This window comes from Chroicocephalus ridibundus, chromosome 15 (genome assembly GCF_963924245.1).
Source record: "Chroicocephalus ridibundus chromosome 15, bChrRid1.1, whole genome shotgun sequence".
Taxonomy (NCBI): Eukaryota; Metazoa; Chordata; class Aves; order Charadriiformes; family Laridae; genus Chroicocephalus; species Chroicocephalus ridibundus.
Window position 1 is genome coordinate 6,076,881 of NC_086298.1, and position 23,492 is coordinate 6,100,372.

Sequence of the window (23,492 nt, forward strand, 5' to 3'; positions counted from 1 at the left end):
CCTCTCGTTCTTGGGATACATTTACATTGAGCTTCCCAGCACCTATTGCTGCATTGTGTTTGCTTCTGCTTTCTACCTGCATTTGGCCTGTATGAGCTTGACAACAAGATAAAAAAAGATGACAGCTTTTACTAATGTGATACGTTCCCATGCTGGTGTTTGGTGTGCTGTCTGCCGATGGTGCATCTTGTTTGCTGTTGATTTCTCTCTTTTTCTTTGCCAGGCATCTGGATGGCAAAGCCTCAGAGCTGCAGTTTTCTTAATACGTGTGCTGCAGTGAGGTGCCCTGTCCTAAGCCCATTATTTGGGGATACCTATAGGTTCTGGATCATGTATCTAAACCAGCTAATGGCTGAAATGAAGGCTCACTCTTCTACTTTTTTTATAGAGATAGATATATATATTTTATATATATTCACCCACCATTGTATTTTCTGTGCTTTACAGGCAGTGATTAGGCCCTCTGTTTGTAGCAGGACGTGCTGTGTCTGTAGGATGGTATAAATTTTGGCGTGCTGGGAGCACAGTGGTGTGAATAGTGGTTACTGACCTGGGCATCTTAGAAACTCAGTTTTGAAACGGGTTTTTCAGGGACTTTTCCTTGCCCTTACCAAAGGTCTCTCCTACAGCTTTGCACTAGATAGCCTGGTTAAAATAGTAACTATTGTCTCTGGAGCATAACACAGGATTGTTTCCAGACTTTGCCAAGCTAAGGGAGTGATCCTGCTCTAATTCAGCCTTCGGAAGTGCTCGAGAATAGATGAGGCTGTCCTAATGGTGGGTCTCTACAGCTGAAAGCAAAGCTGTGTAAAGAAACGCTGTAGAAGATGCCCTTCAGATGCAATCCGCTGAAATAAGTTGATTTCTTTTGTCTTTTCCTCCCTCTGTGATTGAGGGGATTGTACCTGCATCACTGAGGTTGTCTTACCTTTGTTCCCAAAAGACCTGCTGCTGGAGTGTGTCGGGGCACCTTTAAGGGCTGCTTTTCAATCCATTGCACTTAAATGAATCTGGGCTGGGACTTGGCTCCTTGGCCTCTTTAAAATGGTGTTATCTTTCTTGTGCCTTATCAGATTGAGATGCTGTTCAGCGATGTTGCGCTCCTGCGTGCAGTGGTGAACCAGTGAGGAGGATGCAGGGTACCGTCTGCTGTGAGCAGGCAGGGGGATTAGTTCTGCTTGAAGGGTCTGACACAGATCCACATCTCCGAGAGGGAGAACAGCAAGCATGTGGATGGGGCATCAGTAGTAGGAAAGCTTGCCCTCTCCCTTTGTGCCGATGAGGAGGAGGAAATCTGAATAAGAAGCTCTTTGTGTATGCTTATCTATATACTGTCTCATTTAGCCTGAGGTTTTCCCACATCTGCTGCCGTGCATGAAACATCGGACTGAGACACATTGCTCTACTGAAATGTTTGGCATTAGAAAGCTATTTTTTTCGTTGTTGTTGCCCTCCCAGTAAGCCTGTGGCCTTTTTATGATGTTTCATGCTTTTAACTGTCTTACATGTGACTGTTGCCATTAAGTAAAAGTGAAATATCTGCTTTTCTAAATGTTTCAGCAAGGCAAAACTGTTTCAGTGGGTTGTGTGTTTGAAGTACGATACCCAGTTGGGTGCAGCTCAGCTTTGAGTCTGTAAATAGAAGTTTTAATCTCTGTTCTGGTGTTTCATTAGCTAGATTTTCATGTGGGACAGAGGCCCATGGTAGCCCAAGATAGCATGGGTCGTATACGTGGCCTTTTTCGAGAAGTGTTTGCTTTAGCTAACGTACCTTCATAGTGAGCTTTGTGCCTTTCTGTAACAGTGCTACTCTGTCCATGGCACTAAAATCAGAGTTGGTAAACATCTCTAAAATCTGTTGTGTGTTCCTCTGCCTGTCTCCAGAGCTGCAGTAAGGCTGAGCGTGAGATCCGAACCCGGAGAGACCTTGGTGGCTTCACCACACACACTGCTGCTTCTGTAAAAGTAGATAAATCAGTGGGTTGCTTCTGTGTATCGTTCCTGTTACTTAAATTCCTACCATGCTATGGTGAAACATTTTCTAATTGCCCTTTTTTCTGGTAAATCTTCTCTTGAGGTAAAGGATAGCAGCTGGGGGATGCAGTAAACTGTCCCCTCTGGCTGGTGAAGAAGCTGGAGGTAGGTGAGTAGCTCTGGGCTTAGAAGACCCCGTGAAGCTCTTTCTGGAACTCCGCTTTGCACAAAAGCTGCTGCAGGGTTGCATCAGTTTATTCTGAGGAGGTATATTTAGGTCTAGAAGAGTAATTACACAGCTTTGAATAAGTCTCGAGTCAGAAGAGGGCAAAGCTTAGCTTGGCAGGGATTCAACCTTCTGGGAGTCTTTCTGCAAAATGGTACAGACGGCATTTTTAAAATAAAACTTCTTAAGACCAGTTGAATTGGCACTTAGTATCAGGCTTTGGTCTGATATATTTCTGGCTCTCCAAATACAGAGTAAAACTTAAAATTAGACACTTCTGGTTTTAAGCTGTTAGTTTCTGCTTTGGTTTTAGGTGCCTTGTGATTAGGATGGAAGGAAACGCCTCTCAGTGCAGCCCTCACCACACTTCTTGTGTGGTTTTTTTTGGTTTCTGTGTGATGCTTCCTAATTGTACATCAGAATATTCTAGGGCTAAATACAAAACTGCTCTTCATCTGAGTCTGCTTTTTTTTCCTATTTTAGTCTTCTCTAATTACCAGCCTAACGATAGCTTGGTGGGAGGTGGATAGACAAAGCCCATCGCTTCCCCACATGCCATCTTCTGCAAATGTGGAACTAATATTTTATAGTTTAGCTTGAAACAATAGTGCCGTCACTTGCTTGTCTAACAATACAGACTCAGCCCCCACCCTTACAAGCCACTCTTTAAAGTAAAAAAGAAAGTTGAAAGTCATTGTTGAGTGATTGTGACACTTGTGACTGGAAAGTGGCTCTGAATTTTACCTTGTAAATTCCTTTCCGCCCTGTGCAGACTATTCTGAAGACATAAAAAGCCCCAAGCTACACATGCACCTGCAGCTTGGGTTCATGTTCATGGTGCTGTGTGTAACATAACCCCCCCCAAATCCTTTTCCTAATCCCTTGCGCCGTGCGGTATCTACAGCAGTTTTGGAAAGCAAACATACATCCTTACTAAGAAGCATAATGTCTGTTAGCAGAGCTTATGCTAACAGCAAATTAGCTATGAAGGAGCTCTATTACTAATCAGTACTTTTTGCCATGGTTTGAAGTAATTAGCCTTCATTGGACTTAGCAGCATCCAGCGGATGCTTAATCATAGCTGCATTGTGATATGAGCAAGAACCCATGAGTAAGGAAACTCGCGTGCTGGAGCAGTTCTTGCCTGTCTTACTGACGAAGCAGCTGCAGGGACCCAGGCGCATGCGATGGGTGTTTGAGCCGGAGCTTAGTCACCTAAATACTTGCTTGTGACAGGAGTTAGAGCTCTGAGCCACGTTTGTGAATGAGGTTTGCAGCAATGGGCTGTTGTACCTGTCTGATCCAAATACCGTTTGCTTATAGCTGCCTTCCAGGATTCAGCTTGAAGCTCTGGTGTCGTTAGCGGAATTAGCATTAGCTTGCTCTCTGGAGAATAGCAGTTCCTTTTTAAAGACGACTAACACTGCTAAAATATTTGGTATTTTATGCATCTATTGTGCCTTCCTTGCATTTCTGAAGCACATGTGTTCCCAAGCATTTTTCTGTTCTGTTGAATTCCTTTTTTCATTGGTATCTGAGTTTTCCTTCCTTTAGGTCATTCGAGATACCTACTACTAAGTCAGGTTTAAGGCACCTCACATCTGAAATTTAACTTGCCTAATTTGGCTGGCTCGGTGAACGTTTTATTATAGGCAAAGCCTTTTTAATCCCTCTGGAAGTGTTTCTTCTCCTGTCTGAAAGAGCTGGAGTGAGTTGAGTGGAGCAATGAGAACCAGATCTCATCTTGAATTAATCCCAGATTCAAAGGTACTTTTGGCACTTAGATGTCTCACTTTCAATGACTTCAATAGCTAGCCTTAGTGCCGTCTGGAAGGAGTTAAGTTCACTGCCTTGAAGGAATTTCTGCCTTCTGTTTTCCCACGTTTTTAACAGGGATGATCAGCCCTTATCTGCATTACAGGGGATTACAGGTTTCAGTTATTTGTCAGCTACTCCTGTTCTGTTCTCTGTGTTTGCCTTGGCTGGCACATTCAGGTCCCACAGAATAGCTCAGAGGACTGCAAGGACCTCCTGGGTCAGGATCCCGTCCCTGGTATCTGTTCTGTTGGGCTCACCTCAAGGTTGCGGAAGGGTTTGTTGCGCTCTATGCCGGCTTCTGCCCCTTCCTTCCCAGGAGACTTCAGGCGATACCAAGACTGATCGTTCTCCCCTTTGCCACCGATCTCTTTGCCGTGCACGGTGCCCGCCGGGGTCAGATGGTGGGAAGCCTCCCTTTCCCTGCTAAAGCAAACATTTTATCACCTGCCCTTGCCCCTTTGTCCTGTGCTAAGAGGAGAGATAAGAGCGAGATGCAAACTTGCAAGCTCATAGCTGTCAAAAGTGCCTTGCCTTCCCTTCCCTCCCCACCCACCCCCCCACCCCCCCCCGACCTCATTACTTTGAGAACTTAATTGGCTGAGGGCCAGGCTCTGAGCCATAAACAGATCAGGTCCTGCAGAGGATCAGTGGGGAAACAGAGCCCTGTGGAAGGACCCACACACCAGGTTTCGAGGCTCCTCTGAACATGCCTCCTTTGAAGGGTGGAAGCCAAAGCTATACCTAAAGCAATTCCTGCACTCGGGAAGCCTTCTTTTCCATGTGCTTCTCCGCTTGCCCTGGAGATCAGGTAGCTGGTGAGAGGCTGTGCAAGGAAGACTGCCTCCTCCCTGGCTGGGACTGCTCCAGTTACTGTCTGAACTCCATGATTTGAAGCACAGTGTTTGCTTGGCTTGGTCCTGTCTGTGTGCACCCAGGAGTATTTCCACATACGTTTTTGTCCTCCTTTGAGCTGGCTGTCCTCGCTGGCTTAGTCCCAGCATAAGAAGCAGGATGGCTGCCTGGGAAGGACAAGCCGTCCAGAACACATAGCACGTTTGCTGTACAGAGGCTGTAAGAAGATAAGCTTGCGAACCTTCAGCCCAGTTCTGTTACGGAGGTCTGCTCTATCCGGGCCGGATGATGAATGAGCTAAACCAGCTAAGCAGGAAATGTCAGAGAGCTTGTGAGAGTTTTAAAGGCAAACTCTGTTGATGAGTTGATTAGTCTTCCCTGTAACCTAGGTGGATTTTACCTGTATTGACTGGTGAAAAGCTTGATGCTAACGTAACACCTTTGTGTGGTGCAGTTTCAGGTGGTGTGGACCAAGCTGTGCTGTAGAGGATCTTTAAGCCCAGGTTGCCTGTCATTAAAAAAAAATACTTAACAGTCAGGACTGATTTGGTTTTGTACCTTTATTTGAAGGCTGTTTTTTTTCCATTCTCATAGAGAGGAAGTTCAGGAAAACTGTGTCCGCTGGAAAAAGAAATTCACCTTTGTGTGTAAAATGAGTGCCAACCCAGCCACAGGACTCCTGGACCCCTGCATCTGCCGAGTATCTGTCCGTAAGGTGAGCATCTAGCTTCTGCTTCTGGCAGGTACTACTACCAGTGTTACTGGTGTTGGTTACTAGCTGTTTTTTGGCAGCAAGAAGAATTGGATGGAAGTGGTGGGAAGGAAGGATTGTTTGGGCTGGGATGTGACTTGAACGGAGCCTCTCTCCAGCAAGGGTGTTTGACAGATGTGGGGGGTGACCAGGGTGGTGGTAACCCTTGGGAGACAGAGGTTTGTAGAATCCTGAAAGCAAATTCCAGAACTGAGTGATGACTTTCCCTCTGTTTCCCCAGCACATATAATAGCTGCTTTTCCTGTTTGTTTTGTCTCCCATTATAGGAGCTGAAGGGCGGAAAAACCTACTCAAAGGTAAGAGCACAGAAAAGCAAACGTGGCAGAGTGGTAATGGTCTTGTCTTCTGTTAGTGCTTTACACCCATTAGAAACCAGTGGCTGCTGCATGAAGCAATTTGGACAGTCAGTCATTAGTTCTTAGTTTAGGCCTGAGTTAAGTGATTTCCCCAAAAAATAGACTTGCTGGGACAGGATCCAGATTGCACTGGATGTGGATTTGAGAAGGGGGTTGGGAAGATGATCTGCATGTCCTCAAACTTTGGGGAAGTTCTGAGTCAGATGTGAACTCTCTGGCTTCTGGCAACATCTTGCTAATAAAGAAACACAGACTCCAGTTCTGTTTGCCAGAATACAGCAGCCAGCTGTGGCTGGGGTAGGCATCTTGCTGCCTCGTGAGTGCAGGCAGAAACCTACAGCAGAATTCACCGCCTTCCAAAGTACAAGAGACATTGAGGCAGAAACCAGACTGATCAGCAGGGATGTTTTGGGTTGTTTCCCCCCCCTGTTTTCTTGCCTGTTCTATGGGAGAGACAGTGGGCCACCTCCTTCTCTTTGTGCTGGACCAAGAGACAATGTTGGCTTAGAAGTTGAGCTCCCGCAGAGCCTGAAACCATGTTTGTTTGAAAATGAGTCACTGCTGCTGTTTTCTAATAAACAGATGTTCAGGTCACACATAACCTTGTAAGAATTTCTTCTAATCAATATCCTTCCTGAGACGGTGGAGGCAACTGGCTCTGAAGGGTGAACTGCACTCACTCCGATGTACTGCTGTGCTGTGTGATAGAGGGCAGAGCTGCTGCCCCCACCGTTCCTTTTTTGTTGCTAATTAGGACATGGTCTCTAGGGCCATCAGTTTCTCTTTCACTAATTTCACACTGAGGGGAGATTATTCCTTCATTCTGCAGAGCTGCCTGTCCAGGGAGGGCAGCATAGCTGGAGGAAGAGACATGCCTCTGAGACAGAGTAAATGCATTAGGCTCCTCCTCGCACAGTGTCCATCCTCAAGATTCCCACAGCATTTGTAAATGCAGAATTAAAGGAAGTCTGAAGGCACGTCTCCATGGAGGAGTTAACCTGGGCTCTTATTCAGGCCATGTCCTAACCTACTTCCCTTCTACTTAGTCTCCAGTTGTGTTTTGAAAGAGACTTAGTTGCTCCAGCTCAGAATTGGGGACCAAATCTCAAGTACTTGTCATCTCTTGGGCTGGTATCTTTCTTGGTCTCCCCTGAAGAAGACAGATGTGTTCTCCTAGAATTCAACAGAAGATGACCTGAGCATTTCAGCAGCATGGAGCCAAGGGATGTCACACCAGACAGGGTGATTAAACTTTGCAGTCTTGCCCTGTGGACCAAGCTTGTTCCGGGCAGGTCCTCATGGCAGAACTGACTTACCTGGGATTCATAACGTTTCTAGCAGAAGTCTGTAGTGTATGTTCATGCAACTATTTTCCCATTCTAAACAATGAGTCCTTACCTCTTTCAACTGTATTCATTCAGCTGAAAACTACTCCAATTGTGGCAGCAGATGTAGATGAAAATGCAACTTGTGAATGCCCTCTTTACCTGGTCCCCGTTCAGCAGGAACTGAGAGTGATGGAGCTGTTTGTGCTCAAGACAGAGTTTCCATCAACTTGCACACCTTTTGGTTTGACGTTAATGTCACTTCAGTGTCAGGGGTTATAGAGCGGAAGCCAACAGGAAAGACTGATAAAGCGGAAACTCTTTCCCCAAGCTGGAAGAAACACCATCAGCTGGCTGGAAAACTGAGGAAACTATTCTGAAAGGTTACATCTGAAAACATCCTTTTGTTAAGGGATCCTTCCTCTATATACTGGGAGTCTGCTTCCTGAGAAGAGCTTCTGACCTCAGCACGCCGTTTGGGTCGCTGGAGGGTTCTCCCACACTCTGTCGATATTCTCAGAGAAGTTAGTGCTGTGGTGGAGGAAGAGGCACTGGGAAGGGTCTGGGCCACTCCTCTGCCATATTGTTCTGCTGGTGTGGTCGTGCCATGTCTCTTCTGTCCTCTAGTTTTGTCACAGTGATGGATTGCAGTTCCATCTGTGGCTTTCTCCTGTCCTGTTTATCTCTGATAGATAAAAATTCACTGTTTTTTTCCTTATCAGTGAACATTCAGCAAGCAGCATAGCCCCTGGCTAGAAGAGACGGAGGAATATCTACAGCAAGGGCTGGAGAAACACTTGTGTTAAGGGAATTTTTAAGGAGGGAGAAAAGTTAGGTTATTTTTTTCCTTCCTTCTTTTGCTGAAGAAAGATTCCTATGCTATCCCACACTTTTTTTTTTCCTTTGCCATCAGCTCTTGTTCCCCTTTGAGAATGGGATGGAGGAAGCAGCTATGCTAATGTTGCTGCTGTCTTCCCCTAAATCATATATCTAGTGCAGGCTGTGGTTTAGACTTTTGATTTGGAACAGTGGGAGCCAGGGTTCATACAGCAGTGCCTGTGGTTTGTGCTGTGACTCCCTATCAGCTTCCACAGTTGACAGAGCACCACATATCCTCAGGATGGTGCTTCTGTTTGAGGTTCCCAGTTTGGCTGTATCATCTGGCTGTCAATACAAGGGCAGGAGAAATGTACTGCAATGCACAAAATAACAGCTAGGTCCGAGCTGCTACTTTTCCATCTTCTCTCCGTGTTCTCATGGAAGCTGGGCTGTACGTTGAAGTGATGCAAACTATCCATGCTTGGATGATTTGGCCAAATATGGGGTACAGCATCTCTTCCTGATCAGATTAGATGAGATACAACTGACCTTTATTGCTAAAGCTCTGCATAAAAGAAGCTATAACTTTTTCTTTGAGGAAAACACTGTATTTATATGCTAGGCACTAGAGTAGAAAAGCAAAAGTTCTCTCTTTCAGACACTCCTTGGTGTGTTTGTCCTTATTCTAGAGGCATCAGTACCCTCTTTGAATTTGCCTGTGACCTTACCTGTTTGCTTCCTCTTTGTTAGAGAAGGTTTAGAGAGCTCACAGCTAAATCTCTCAAATATTTTTCTTCCCTTCTGCCTGTCAAACATACCATTTGCTAGTTAAATCTCAGTGGTGTTAAGGAAACTTTGCTCCAGGAGTTCCCCAGCCCAGGAGCTGCGTCTGGGGGGGTGAGGCACATGCACCACTGCATGGTTCTGGACTCCCAGCTTGCTGTGCTGAAAGTCGTGGGTTTGTTTTTCAGGACAGTGTCACTTTCCTCTGTAACAATATCCTTTCATCTCCTGGTTCACATGCTCCACTGCATTCTGGGATGGCCCGATACAAAGAGTGCCTTATTATGTTTGTGTATGTGTGATTCTGTTTTTTCCACATCGTTGACCTAGTGCCTTCCATGTCCTTGGTTATGCAATGGCTGGGGGCTGGTTAACGCTGTCCTGGCCAGAGCTGCTACTGTACATCCGTCCTCCATGCAGGACTGGTTTCCTGAAGGCCTCCGAGTGTCCACCTGGCTTAGGAAGAGGAATGGGACCTTGCCCATCCTCGAGAGTAGGGGGTCTTCACAGACGTGACTCTGTGTGTACCAGCTCTTGTTTCTGCCCTCACTCACAGATGTGCTCTCTTCCTTTGGTCTGTGTGACACCGTGTATCCCTTCATTGAATGATTATTTTTTTTGTTCTCTCCCCTTCCCCTCCATTGTTTTCTTGGCTACAGCTGGGCTTTGCTGATCTAAATCTGGCAGAATTTGCGGGCTCCGGATCTACTGTCCGTTGCTGCTTGCTGGAAGGCTATGATACTAAGAACACCCGACAGGACAACTCCATCCTAAAGGTACGGCAGCTGGTACTGCCAGAGTGGAAATCCTACTATGGAATTCAGAAAGATGACAGCCAGAGTGCAGTGCTGGGCCTGAGGGAAGGTCCTGTTCTGTACAGAGACATGATTTTGCTTTTATGCTGCTCGTCTAACTTTGGGAAGTTTCCTATTATCAGACTTGCCCTTTGATATCTTGGCATCCATTTGGCCAAGTGATGACCCTCACTAGCATTCCTTGTCATCAAAGAAAGCGTGAACAGAAGGGGGAAAAAAGTTAAGTGCATTGTCAGGGTGGCCAGGCCGGTGTCCTGCTGAACCACTGCAACTTGGAGTTACTGATGCCAGTGATTCGGGGCAGGGAGGGAAATACCTTGCTAAATCCTTGAAGCTGATTTCCTTTGGAAAGGAACTAGGTCTTGCTAATCTTTACACCTAGCCCTTGACCTCCTGGCTGTTGTGAAGTGAGGAGCGCACTGCAGCGTGGCTAACGATGTGCCTTGTCCTCCCTCTCCAGGTCACCATCGGAATGTCCCTGCTCTCGGGGGACCCCTGCTTCAAAACGTGAGTTTCTGGGTGCTTGCCCCATTCTGGGCAGACCAGGACACTTGGTTCTTTCGCCATTCTTTGCTGGAGACTAAAATTGATGGGGAGGGTGAAAAGATGCCCTCGATATTGGGAAGTACAGGGGGAAGCTCAAAACTGGTGGTCTGGATTGTTGAATCAGACAGAATAGCTAAGCCAGCTTGTGCTGTTGGTTGGTTTGTCTCTGCTCTGGTTTTCCCAGGTTGGTTATTGGTTGGGCCAGTATTTTCCCTGCTAGTGTTAGTTAGGATTTGGAAACTAATGGACGTTGATAACGAACTTCACGTTTTGCATGAAGGATGGAATTTCTCATAGCTCTTCAGTCGGTTTCACTAACCTCTGAGAAGGGAAAGGTCAATGAAGAAAACAGTCTTTGAAACAGACACACTTCAGCACCTATCACACAGGATAAAGATCTTGGATTGAAACAACAATAAAAATACTGCAAGGCTGAAACATTTTAGTTCTCCTTTTCTGCAGGGGCCCAGCTTCACAATTTGTGTTAATTAGCAGAGAAATTGTAATCATGTGATAGGAAAGAATAAGGATAGTTAAGCTATGAAGCAGTTTTGTTGCTTAAAGAATTGTTGGGGGATCAACTTAAGAAACATACTGGCAACATGTACCTTCCTACTTGCGTTGCAAGACTCTGCATTCCAAGCCAGCCTGCCTTAGTGTGCTGTTCGGTGTGTGAGGATACGGGACTGCCATGTGCTGATAGAAATATTTTGTGTTGACTCCCAACAGCATGAGAGAAGAAAGCTTTCACCTTGAGCCCATCTCTTGTAGTAGTGGTGCCCTGGGCTAAAAGGTTTAATTTTAGGAGCTAGCTTAAAGTGTATAAATTAGCTTGCATTCTTGTTATGAAATGCTGCATAACTTCTGGTTGGTTTATCTTGTGAATGGCTCTTCATGGCGCTGCGGCGTTTTCGAAGACTTTGAAACCCTAAATGCAGTGTCAACTGATTCTGAAAAATTTCTGCTTCAGAAGGAAGTATAATAAAGAAGTTTTGGATATCTTAAACCATAACTTTGTAACAGTAACACATGTTTTAAAGCTAGGGTACTAGGTCTGGCAATAATATGTCTGACAAAAATACCTGTTGCTCCTTCACTGTGGAAGCATGTCCCACTGTTAGAGTGCCTGAAAATTATACAGAATTGAATATATATATGTCCATTTAATGTAAGTAGGGTCAGTCTGAATGTCAAACCTCCTAATTTTCTTAAAGGATTTCTGCAGTCATTCCTGTTTCTTCTTTTTATGTTGATGATGTGCAAATGTCTAAAAATGGAAGCTTTGCATGTAGAATAGTCCTTGATCAGTGGAGCTTTTGAGAAATGGCACTCATTAGGGGATTAGGCAGGAATTAAACCGTGCTGGGAAATCACTTCCGAGCACTGACTTTCTGCAGCACACGGATGAACCTTCTCCTGGGTGCCGTGCAGGAGGGCAGAGTGGGTTGTTTGCCTGAGCTGATGAACCCAGGGGCTGCTCCCGCAGCTGCTGCAGGAACACTTTGCTTGGTTAAGGCTGTAAAGTCCTTATTAACCTGCAAAGCAAAGTCCCCAGAGTACCCAGATGCATGTAAATCACTGATAACATGATTAGGGAGCGCTGGGGTTTTTTTTCCTGGGGAAGGCATGCTGTGGGTTTCCTGAAACCTTTATGGCTGTTTGGCTGCCCATATAAAATATTCTCGGCACTTTATTTTTCTCTCACAAAATACTGCAAAGGTCCTTGCATGTAGCATCTTCCCTCAGAGCTCCAAGTGAGACAAATAAAAGTTTTTTCTTTCTCACTCCTCACTTGAAAAGCATAATGTGATCCATTAGTTCCAGTTCAGACTTCAGGCTACAGGGAAGTTAGGACTCCAACAGGAATATTCAGTTTGCCACACTGCACATGCCATGGCTTCCACCCAAAAACACTTCTGGAGGAAGGGGGGGGGCTCCAGGCACTGACTGCTCTGCCCTACAGTCAGCATTTACAAAGGGATGTTGGGAGCACGCAGAATAACCAGAAAAATAATTTTGACAGCTGGAAAAACACTTCAGTCTCACTGAAAAGGAGTTTGTCAGTTGAAAAATTGAAAGCTTATTTGATCATTGTAAAAGTACTCTCATAAGGGGATGGGGTTGCTGGGATAAAAGGCTTCTTTTGACCTGAGCCAGAAAGGTGTAACGAAAGGGTGCTGGAATTTAGAGCTGGACAACAGCAAACTGGTTCCTGTTTGTGAGGCCAACTGGCCACTGGACACGTGTTGGGGGAAAAGGGCAGCCCTGGATGGTCTTTTGCAGGACAGTACAGTCTCTGAGCCTGTTGTCCTCTATAAATGATTGAATGGTCCCTTTTTGCCTTAACTGGCCTCAGAAACTTGCTTTCCCTTGTAATGCAGTCCAGATGCAGTACGAGGTAGGGAACACCCAAGTCTTGCACGTAGGAAAGCAGAATCCGATGTTGCACTGTGTCACCAGTCACAGAGGGCTGACACCTTCCCCATGAAGGGTGGGTGCAGGCAGGGAGACCCTCCTGATAGAGCAGAGTGGGGATTGCTGCTGTGGTGGGGTGATCCATCGTCCCTGCCTGGCAGCCTGTAACCTTCTCCACTTCTGATTACAGGCCTCCTTCCACCGCCAAATCCATCACCATACCAGGACAGGACTCTACCCTGCAGCTGACCTGCAAGGGCGAGGGAACCACAAGCAGCAGCAGCAGCAGTTCAGCCACGATTGGTTCTCTGCGTCAGACCAAGCCAAGAACTGCCATTCTCAGCTCGGGTATGAATGCCCGTCCTGGAGCCATGCAACGCTTGGCTGTGCCTGGACACTCTTCTGTTTTTCCCAGCAGTTGCCAGTACAGAAACTCTTTAATTTTTTCATGTTTTCCCACACCCATCTTCATCCCTCTGCTCATTAAGAAAATTGAGAAAAACAAAATTATCTATTAAGTGCAACTGAGGGAGAGGAAGCGTGAATCTTTGCCTTGTGTTTCTGTTCGTGGGGAGAAAGCAATTTGTTCTTTTTACTGGGGATTTAATAATTCATGTATTGCACTCATCCCTGCTTTCCATTGTGTTCAGTGACACTTAACATTGTTCTCAGCTCAGCTATTCTGTTGCTCACACATATCTTCTAGAAAAGTTCCTCTGAAGGTTTTAGAGGTTGGTTTGAGGTCTAATGGCTTTGTTCCAGCTGCTGATGCAGAGTTCTTTGGCTTCTGTATGAGCCCGTTTTCAAGGGCACTGCATTTTCCCATAGCCTTTTATTCTTCCCAGCACACTCCAAATGTACAGGCAGATATGCTGCACCAAAATAGCACTCTAGTTTCATTGCCTCAGTGACTTAGCACGGTGTCCAAGGGCTTTTCATAAAAAGCTGGCTAACGTGTTACACTTGTGCACTTTTGGATGAGCTTGCCGCAAGAGAGGCAAGCGGGGGTGACCGCAAAGGAGCAGAGGTTATGCTGAGGTTTCTGTATCAAATTCAGATGTGATTTAGATGGCATGGCCTCTCCCACAAGTAATAGAAGGGAAAAGGTAGTTAATAGGAGAAGCACCCAAATGGAGGCTGTAAGACTTTACTGCCAGTGGCTGTTTGATGCTTTCTTGGTCTTAGCTTAATGCTTTTGACTATGGATAGCTTCAGATACTACCTGTCCTAGATCCTTCAAGCGCCCAGAAATGCTTGTAAGTTCAGGTGCTGGGTGCTAGAATTAGTGAAAAGCTTGACAGAGAAGCTCATTATTGTCGCCCCTGCTCCTTAGCTGCTTCTAAGCTGTGCTGGCCTATACAGCAGGGCTTGCCAACAGACTTGCCCTTTCCTGCATCTAGCGTCCCAAGATCAGCCTCCAGTCCAAGGCGATCAGCAGGCAATGTGCTGACTTGGCTACGGTGTAAGTGGAGTGCCTTGTTATTCCTTGGCAGGTGTCCCAGAAGAACCGGATCAGAACCTGTCCAGCCCAGAGGAGGTCTTCCACTCGGGACACTCGCGGAACTCCAGCTACGCCAGCCAGCAGTCCAAGATCTCCGGTAACCATTGATCCGCATGGCTCTGCCAACAGTGGCCCCATCCCTTTTGCCTTCCTGCAGTGAGCTCTTGTGAGAGTGACTTGCAGCCATCTCTCTCGCTCTGCTCTTTAGTATCAGTCTTCTGTTTAGTATCTGCAGATGAGCTCGTAGGTATATGTCTAAACCTCTGTATATGGGAGCAGAAATGCTGGTCTGAAGCTGCCCTGCCTGTTAACTGCACTGCCAGGGAGGAGAGAAGATCTGGTTTGTAATCACTCTGTTTTTGCAGGTTACAGCACGGAGCACTCCCGTTCTTCTAGTATGTCTGACTTGACCCATCGCCGGAATACCTCCACCAGCAGCAGTGCGTCTGGAGGGCTGAGTATGACAGTAGAGTGTCCTGAGGGAGAGCGGGACCACAAACCAGAGAAGCCACCTCGCCCCCCGAGACCAGCCCTTCTGCTGGATAGACCCTCCCGGTAGGTACCCGAGGAGCAAAGTGCCTTCACTGGGAAGGCGAGACAGAATCTACTCCTTTGTCTTCATGGAGTGGTAGATCAGAAAAAGGGGCTGAAGAGGCGGCTATTGCCAAGGAAAGCAGGAGAGTATCTGTAAGTCTGTGTCTTGAAAAGCTGAGTAAGTTTTCCCTTTATTTTCTCTCCCCAGGAGGAAAAAGGATTCAGTGGAGAGTCACCCAACCCGAGTGGATGACACCAGGATCGATGCTGATGATATAGTGGAGAAAATAATGCAGAGTCAGGACTTCACAGATGTCAGCAATACTGAAGGTGAGAGGATGAGTCTCAAAGGGAGGTCTTGGCTGTTCTTTTAGCAAGGCTGACAAGCTTTTACAGTCAGATTTGATCTGTCACGGACTCCCTTCTCCTTTTGACAGCAGTTTGCTTTCAGGGCTTGCTAGGTGTTTCTATGGTAGGTAAACAAACCATGTGGATTTGAGAGCTGCACATCCATTAGCAAATAGCGCTACACACTTCAGCAGAGATTGAACAGTAGCTCAAACATACAGGATGAGAGGGGAAAAATACCAGTTCTTCAGTGCAGTGGAAACGAGTTACATCAGCTGTCTGCGCTGCTCTAGTGGCCTTCGTCTGGGGTCAGCCCAAGGGTATTGAAGTAGGAGAGCACAACTGGAGGGGAAACAGGATGTCACTGCAAAAAGATGGGAAGAAAGATGGATCACGGTATGCTGGTGATCAGGGCTGTCTGAGAGCCTAAGAAGGGGTTTTCTCCATTGCAGTCACAGACTCTGTTAAGGGAAAACTAATAATATCGCTGCATTTTTTTCTTAATTTTCTGGTTTAGCCTAGAAATCAATCTTTTTCATCTGGTTTTTCACTAAGTTTTAAACTTGAGCTTAGCTTGTTATTAGTACTTCTGTAGTTAATTACACTAACGCATCGCTGAATGTGCCGAATTTGGCAACATTCTTATCGTATGGGGATTTACATGTTACTCAGCATGGGTTAAAACTAGACTGAATGTAGCCACCTCTCACCAGCAGCACAGGCTGAGTTTCTCCTCCAGTGAGCCTGCAAAAGCAGCGTGAGGCCCCACATCTCATCTGTTCGGAGTTTAAGCTGACCAAGAACTTGCATCAATGGAATTGCCTTAAAAGCAGCAGCTGGAGGAGTAACACTGAATTAATTTATCTGCGTTTACTCTTCCAAAGCTTAATGCTGTGGTTGATGTTTTATGTGAAGCTCCCTTTCAGAGCAAGAGGAGGAGTTCCCAGGGGCTCTATTACTGTGGGAGCACCAGAAAGCGTGCACATGCATTCCCAGAAATGCACTTGTTTCTGTGCTGACCGTTGTGTAATGCGGCTTGGAGGGGAGCACCTGGCAGCCGTCAGTAGTTCTGGATTTTGATGTCTTACTTCTTTTTCTATCTGCAGACAGTAACCTGAGGTTGTTTGTGAGCAGAGATGGAACAACTACGTTGAGTGGTATTCAGCTGGGAAACAGGTAGGCTTCCTTGAAAGGCTGGCAGACAGAGGTGCTCCAGGGAGATTAGCTAGATCTTTGTACATAGGAAACTTTCACCTTTTGCTACAGGAGAGATTTATAAACATCATGTGCTACATGGTGGCTTTATTCCCACATTAACACCCCTGGGATCCCTTTGGTGACAGGCTACAGCTGCACTGGAGTATGAATGCAGCTCTCAGCAGGAGCTCAGAGGGATAATGTGATTCTAGTTGTTAGATCCAAGAACACAAGTTAGGAGTAAAAGGACAAAATGGTAGAGGTTGGTTCCCTTTGTGCTTGCACCCGACTGAAGGCAGGGAGCTTTGCCTCCTGCTGGCCTGCAGCGAAACTGCAGCAGCCTCGGTTATTGTCCCTTTTCCCTCCCTCCCCCTCCATTGTCGAGGGCTTGTTGTCTCATGAAAGACGTCTGAACAAATAAAACTTTTTGTTGCCACAATAGCTCTCAGTATAGTGTCTTGGCTAGTAGCGTTTGAGACTTCTTAGCACTTTTTGAGGTTAAAAACAAAAAAAAGCGATAATGTTAACACAAAGATGTGTCAAGTCAGTGACAAAATTCGGGAGCAAAGCAAAGCCAGGAACACTGGCTCTTTGTGCAGGATACTCCCCAGGATACTCCCCCTTTCCTCTGTCCTTTAGAAGGATTCATGTGTTACACCCAGCTCTTTCAAGTGCTCTAGTGTTAGCTTGCCACGTAGCTGTCTGTTTTGTGTTATGAGGGTTGACTTCTTGCCAGACTGACTCGTTATTTTCAGTATTTTGTGTGGGGTTAGAGGGTGATGTTTGTGAGTGGAGAGCTCTGAATAAGAACTTGCTTGCTCTAAGTGACTAAGGGAAATAGCCTGGCTTTCTCATCTTCTTCCCCTCTGCCTCCCCAGGGTCTCATCTGGAGTTTACGAGCCAGTGGTGATTGAAACCCACTAAATGTGAAGAACAGGGTAGAGCTGCTGGAAACAGGCCCCCTACCCAGTCCGCTGCCATATGGATGCCAACCTTTACCTCTCTTCATGCAGCATTCCAGAAGGGATTTCTCCATGCCCCTCCCCATTCGTTTGCACTGCAGAACTACTCCGAGACCACTCCAGATCATGCACTTTCCCCACGTTGGCATTACCCTTCCCCACTTCCCAGTTCTTCCAGTGCCTGCCTTCCCCCTGTTTCTGATCAGATGCAAGGTGTCTGTTGGGCTTATCCTTAGTCCTAGAGGATGTTGCTCATCTGCATCCCTCACTCCACCCATTCATTTGCAACGGGGGACTTCTCACCTTCTGTTTCCCCAAAACATTGGGTAATACCACTGTGAACTCTTCAGACCACTGGGGGAGGTGGAAACCATTCTAACCAAACCAAGAGCTGCTTGTTGGTGACACGGTGAAATGGCCACTTGCAGGATGCTTTATTCCATTGACTCTGCAAGGGAACATCACCTTCCAAGGCAACGGTTTGACTGAGCAAGGTATGCTGTGGTGTGCACATCACCTTCCTACCCTCAAATCCCCAAACATCCACATCCTCTTCTCATAGGAAATATCTCCCAAAAGTGCATTTCAGAAAACTACCGCAATCCAGATGGGAGTTGATAAATGGTTAAATGCTAGTGCTTGTTATACCACTAACTGCATTACACCCTTCCACTGCTGGGCATGGAAGGGCAGTGTTCATCTATTAGCATTAGCAGGAGCACTTTAGAGGTTCCAGATTTTACCTGGAGGAGGCTTCTACTTGCTGTTCCAGGAGCGTAATCCCTGTTCTCTGGACTGATTCAGCAAATAGTCACTCTTGGAGCTTGGAATACAAAGCCTCTTTTTTTTTTTTTTTTTTTTTTTTTTTGTGGCTCAGGAAGGGAACTGCCCTTCTTGAACTGTGAAAAGAATCTGGTTATCTGACAGCCCTCCCCTGGGCCAGAGCAGGATGCAGTTGACTGCAGTGGTCTCTCCGTTGTGGTGGTGATTAACAGTTGCCTTTCTTGGCCTGGGCCAGTAAGGCATGGTGTTGGTTGGCCTTTCTTGCCCTGTCACGAGGGGTCTATGCCTGAGCTGGTTCCTTTTGGGGCTGGGGAGAAGCCACCATCTCTGCCTTCAAAGGTAGAATAGGTGTTTGCTGCGTTAGCCACAGCAGCCATTCTTACCTGCTCCACAGTGAGTGAACTCTTCTGACAAGGCTACAAACTGTTTTCTGGTTGATCTTTCAATTGTTCTTCTTTGGGTTTGGTTTCTGCAGTTGTCTGACACTTCAGCTGCTGCTTTTCCTTGCAGTGCACGGCAGAGATGTCGGTCCCTTTCAGCTCCCACTTATAGATTCTCCTGGCAGCTGAATTACAAACGAGGATCTATGCGGGCCGTCAGCAGGCTGTGCTTGCAGCCCTTCCTGTACAGAGACTCTCAGCCGATAAGCTATTTCTGTGTAGTGCCCTTTCCTCTTTCACCGGTGTACTGTAGTAGCACTCAGTGGTGGCCGTGCACTCAGAGCAATGGCAGGCTCCCGGGCATGGCTGGGAACGTGCCCTCCTCTGACACACATGTGCGTGCACACACACAGGCACACACTTGTCCCATTCAGCAAGGAAAGACTTGTAACTGATCACGTTGTTGTTCAAGTTCTTAGTTATTGTAAAGCCTTTTTTTAAAGGAGGGTGGGGGGAAGATTAATCGCAGTCTCTGTGGCCAGAATGCATGCAGATGAGCTACTGGAAAAGGGAATTTGGCAGAATGAGAAACAAGGAATGAAAGGGCCTTGATGTAAATTTTTTTTTCACCCTGCTAGCTAAGGATGGCTGCATGGGGAGGGTGCTAGGCAGTGTGGCAAAGCTATACAGCCGCTTACTCTGTTTTGACAGTTTCTCTCTTTGAGTCAAGAGGTTTCTTTCTGTATTTGGACAGACAACATGTATGATATGGATCTTTTTCACCTTTTCCCTACAAAGGGAATTAAATTTGGATTAGGATAAGAAGGGGTATAGACAACACCTTGGTTTGGTTTAATGTAGGGAAAAAGTATTGGATCTTTTGAGCCTGTCTAGAACAAAAACTCTTTCACACTTGCTGGTGTTTTTTTAATGGTGGTCGTTTCTTCATTCAGTCTGGGGAGGTTTGGCGGAGGTTTGGCACTCGCTAGCAGACTGGTGAGCATCCTGCCCTGTTCCTGGGACGATGCGTGTCTGCAGGAAGGGGAGAACTTGCTTTTCTCTCTCCCTGGGGCTACGCCAGAAAGCCAGGCCTGGCCTGACACTCTGCTTGGGTCGGGGTGAGGGCAGAAGCAGGCGCAGGCAGCGATGGGTGTCCTGCCCTGTCTGCGGGTGGCCGTGTGGAGCCAAGGGTCAGGCTGCTCCCGGGGGCCAGTAAAGCCCCTTGGGAAATTGGGTCCAACCAGGACTCAAAAGGAGCAAACATAAGCCAGGAAAGAGGCCAAAACCCAGCTCACTTGTGCAGCTTTGCTTCTGTTCCCATGAAAAACAATGGCAGTCACTGTCAGAGCTGTTGGGAACCCAGGGCTTTCTTCTGGGCTTCCATTGGCAAGAGTTGGCTGCTCTGAGGCGCTGGCAGCTCGGCGTGTCACGAAATCCCCAGTGGACAGAGGAATCTCTTCCCAGTGAAGCAAGAGGAGAAGCAGTTGAGCTTTTCAGAAAACTGGTCTCATTGTCCCAGGCTGGCAGAGGCGCAACCTGCTCCATCGCGTAGCTGTGGCCAACCTGGGCATGTCTCTGGCTTCTCTTCCAGCAGCTTGGCGCATCACTGCTTGTGTTTTTGATAACTGTGTCTTAATAGGTTATCTCTTCCTTGTCTCCACGTTATTGACTCCACAAATCCTGGTCTTTACGGTAGCTTTTTAGCTCTCCTACCCCTCGTTTTGAATTAGAAAGCAGCCCTAGTCATTCAGCCTGGTGCAGCACAGCCGGGGCTGGAGCACCCAGAGCAGACCCGGAGGGAAGAAGGAGCAATCTGTTCCTATTTCGAGATCCCACACAGACCTCCCACTGCACGTCCATTATGAGCTATGCCCGGCAGTCCGTGGCCGGTGCTGGGCGTACGAGGCGGCGGTGATGGAAGTGGTGTCGCTTGTTCCACAGACTCGCTGCCGTCTCTCGGGAAGCTGCATCTCGCGAGCACTTTTTCCTTGTGGCATCGCTGCTGTCTTTTCCTTGTTGGACTTTGAACATTTAAGAAGTGAATCAGTTTCCAGACCCAAACCGCTGGCTAGTTTCCTTTTGGGTTTTGTTTTTTTTTTTGTTGTTGTTGTGAAGTTTATTGAATTTTATTTTTTTTATAAACCCAGCAGGCTGGTGTTTTTTTGACTGCATTATTGTTTCATTGATATTTTATTCCTGGGGGGCTGAAGGGGGGGATGTTCTTCCCCACATTGTTCCCCTTCTCAGGGGATTCAGAGGCGGCTTAAACAAGTAAAAGGACTTTATTGGCAAGACTCTGCATCCCCTGGGTTTCAGACGCTGGCGAGCAGGGCTGCTCATGCCTGGATGACCCTGGAGAGCAGAGCTGGCTCTCTGCTCCAGTCTCGGGGTCAGGCAAAACACACGGGCTCTGCTCTCCCAGTTTCTGGACCTTTTAGTTGGTGGAAGCCCGTTGCAAAGAGTTGGAAAATTCAATGTAGCTTTTTTACTAACTTTTTTTTTTTAAAATCAGTATAAACTGAGTGAATGTCCAAAAGAATAGGCTTAGTTGTGACTTGGTGAAGGAGATGGGTTTCAGTTGGAAATTGTGATGGAAAAAGGGGGAGAAGGATGTTGCTCCTCCATCATCATCTTTTGTGTGGTTGGCACTTTAAATGGGGGCCTTTGAACTGTCCTGACCCTTGGTGTGATGGGCAGCAGGCGCGTGATCTCTTCCCCTCCGCATTGCCACAACCCTTTCCCCCTGCAGAAAGTTATTAAGCCCTTTTAAATGTTTGCTTCAGTTTTTAGAGGGTTCCGAACCAGGCCAAGACCTGAAGAAATACGTATTTCATTCGCATCTTAATAGGAGGGGTTGACTTTTTTTATTTATTTTGTCGTTGCTGTTTCTTTTTAAACTGGTGGCTGTGCAGCTGGACTCTGCATGAGCTGTTGTGAACCTCTGGGAAAACCTCACTCCAGGTACGCTAGAGCACCTCGGTTAAACTCCCCTCCTGGAGAGGGGTCTCCCCGCTCCCCTCCTTGCTGCCTTACCCGGGAGCTGCAAACTCACCCTCCACCCCTCCTGCCCCCTCCCCGCCACCCCCCTTAGTCTCTAGCTGAAAGCGTTCTTGCTCTGGCGACTGAGCCCTGTGGACAAGGCTGGTCCCCAGGGGCAAGTTCCTACAAACACTGCCTGGTCGCAGGTGTTTGTCCTTGAAAAGCCACTTCCTCGCTGGGGGGGGTGCGTGTTGATGAGCGCAAAATTCCCCCCACCTAGCTTCCCTCCTGAGAGCTGCGTCGTCCATCAGCCCACCCACACCATCCCAGCCTGATGCCCCCCACAGCTCCGCGTTGCGTCGCCCCTGCCCCGTCAGGAGGGAGCGGATGTAGAAACCTGGGAAATAAAAAGGAATTTGGGTGAAGCTGTGAGCGAGAGGTGTGGCTGAGCCTCATGACTTGCCTCAAACACAAGGAATAATGGTAGAGCCCATATTTTTGTGGGGGGAGGGAGGGGAAGGGGAGATCGTGTTTTATTTTCTTGAAAGTTAATTGAGCTTGGTGATCTTCAGATGAGGCGCGCACTTGATTTATATCAGATTCTATAGAGAGATCGCTGATATTTTTGGAAAGGGAATGGGTCTATGCAAACTTCCAAAATTGCTTGAAAGATAGTTTAACATTTTTTTACTTTGAAATCTAAAGATAAATCTAACTTTTTTCTTAAAGCAGAAGTGCGTTTAGAAAGAGAAGCTACTTCCACTGCTCTATTTTGATGATGATTCTTGGAAAGTTTGGGCTGGAGGGAATGACTATTTTTCACCATTTTTATCTTGCTCCTCTAATTTTTTGTTTCTTTTTCTAACGGAATGCTGTGCCGTCTTTGATTCAACAGATCGTGTTTGTATTTTCTGTATCTGGTTCCTAACGTAGAGAAATAACAAATATATGAGGAAATCAATATAATGTCAAATGTTGTTATGGTTTGGGGAAAAAATAAAGGTTTTTTGGTACTTCACACTGATTCTTCCTGCTTTATTTTTTTTGTTTTAAATATATCTTTGGTTCAAAAACCATTTGCTAAGGGAGCAGAAGGGTCAGACAGTGCTTGCTGGCATGCAGGGCCCTGGAACAGGATTTTGTTTTGTCCTCCAGGATTTCCTTGGCGGCAGGGAGTGGAAATTCCTGCCAGCCCTTCCCTGGGGACGGGAGAAGGGCCAGAGAGGGGAGCTGGCAGCACAGCAGCACTCGAGTGGAAGCAACCGCCTGGCATCCAGGGGGAAGGTGAACTGGTGCAAGTCGCTGGCTGTGTCTCGTGTTCCCGAACACTATGTCCTAGCCCAAGCCACGCTTGAATGGCCCTATCCTGCCCTGCTGCAGAGCAGGGCTGGGCACCCCTGCCGGGTACCACCTTGTGGGCTGGCCAGGGTGGAGGTGCTGCAGTCCGGGGGGCTCCAAGAAACACCTGTGGCCCCTCACTGCTTGTGTGGGGCAGCCCCTCCTCTTCCATCACAGGCTGGCAAGTCCATTAACAGAGGTTTGAGCCAAATTCAGCGCTCGGGTACTTGCTGCTGATGCACACAAAGGCTGGAGGCAACCAGGGCACCTGGGAGAAGGTGGCTTTGGCTTCCCTACCCTCCCAAAGCCTTGGCCACATGTACTGATCAGCTGCACCCTGGAGTCACATGTAGGCTCTTCCCCTTTCCCTCGGGTGCCTCCGCTTCCTCAGACCATCCCTTGTGTCCCTCAGCTGTTCGCTCTCACTTTTCCCTTTCCTCCAGCTGCAGCGTGTGTGGATAAATTGATGTACTTTAAAATATTGGTGTCTTGCAGGCCAGGTAAACAGCCCCACTTTGGGACAACAAAAGGGCTGGGGTGCAGGACGTGAGTGTCTCTGGCGTTGGAGCAGGTGTTGAGCTGGCTGGTTTCAGGATGAGTCGCTTCTACTGGAACTCACAGACAGCAGGTGGTGGATGAAACAAACCAGGGCCTGCTGCTGCTGCCCAAGGAGAGCATCCTCTCCTCTCACCAGGCAATGGCACCAGAGGGGGCATGCCTTAGCAAAGAGCTTCGCTCCCGGCCTTTCCCTCTGCGATGAGCTGGCTTC

General features: G+C 47.2%; 1 protein-coding gene across 2 annotated transcripts in view; it reads left to right on the forward strand.

The window, feature by feature from the left end:
* Positions 1-22,409, forward strand: part of EEIG1 (estrogen-induced osteoclastogenesis regulator 1) — a 37,985-nt gene extending 15,576 nt beyond the window's left edge. Inside the window, exons 3-13 of one of the 2 annotated variants that reach the window (XR_010073383.1) lie at positions 5,465-5,585; positions 5,909-5,938; positions 9,585-9,701; positions 10,201-10,247; positions 12,892-13,049; positions 14,195-14,299; positions 14,568-14,757; positions 14,945-15,066; positions 16,191-16,260; positions 17,160-17,737; positions 21,319-22,409. Coding sequence is in view for 1 of the 2 variants with exons in the window: in XM_063352989.1 (XP_063209059.1) it covers positions 5,465-5,585; positions 5,909-5,938; positions 9,585-9,701; positions 10,201-10,247; positions 12,892-13,049; positions 14,195-14,299; positions 14,568-14,757; positions 14,945-15,066; positions 16,191-16,260; positions 17,160-17,205 (1,006 nt within the window). In the remaining variant the exon portion in view is untranslated. Of the gene's footprint in view, positions 1-5,464; positions 5,586-5,908; positions 5,939-9,584; positions 9,702-10,200; positions 10,248-12,891; positions 13,050-14,194; positions 14,300-14,567; positions 14,758-14,944; positions 15,067-16,190; positions 16,261-17,159 lie in introns of both variants that reach the window. The other variant, XM_063352989.1, reaches the window with a different exon arrangement.
* The last annotated feature ends 1,083 nt before the right edge of the window (positions 22,410-23,492 follow it).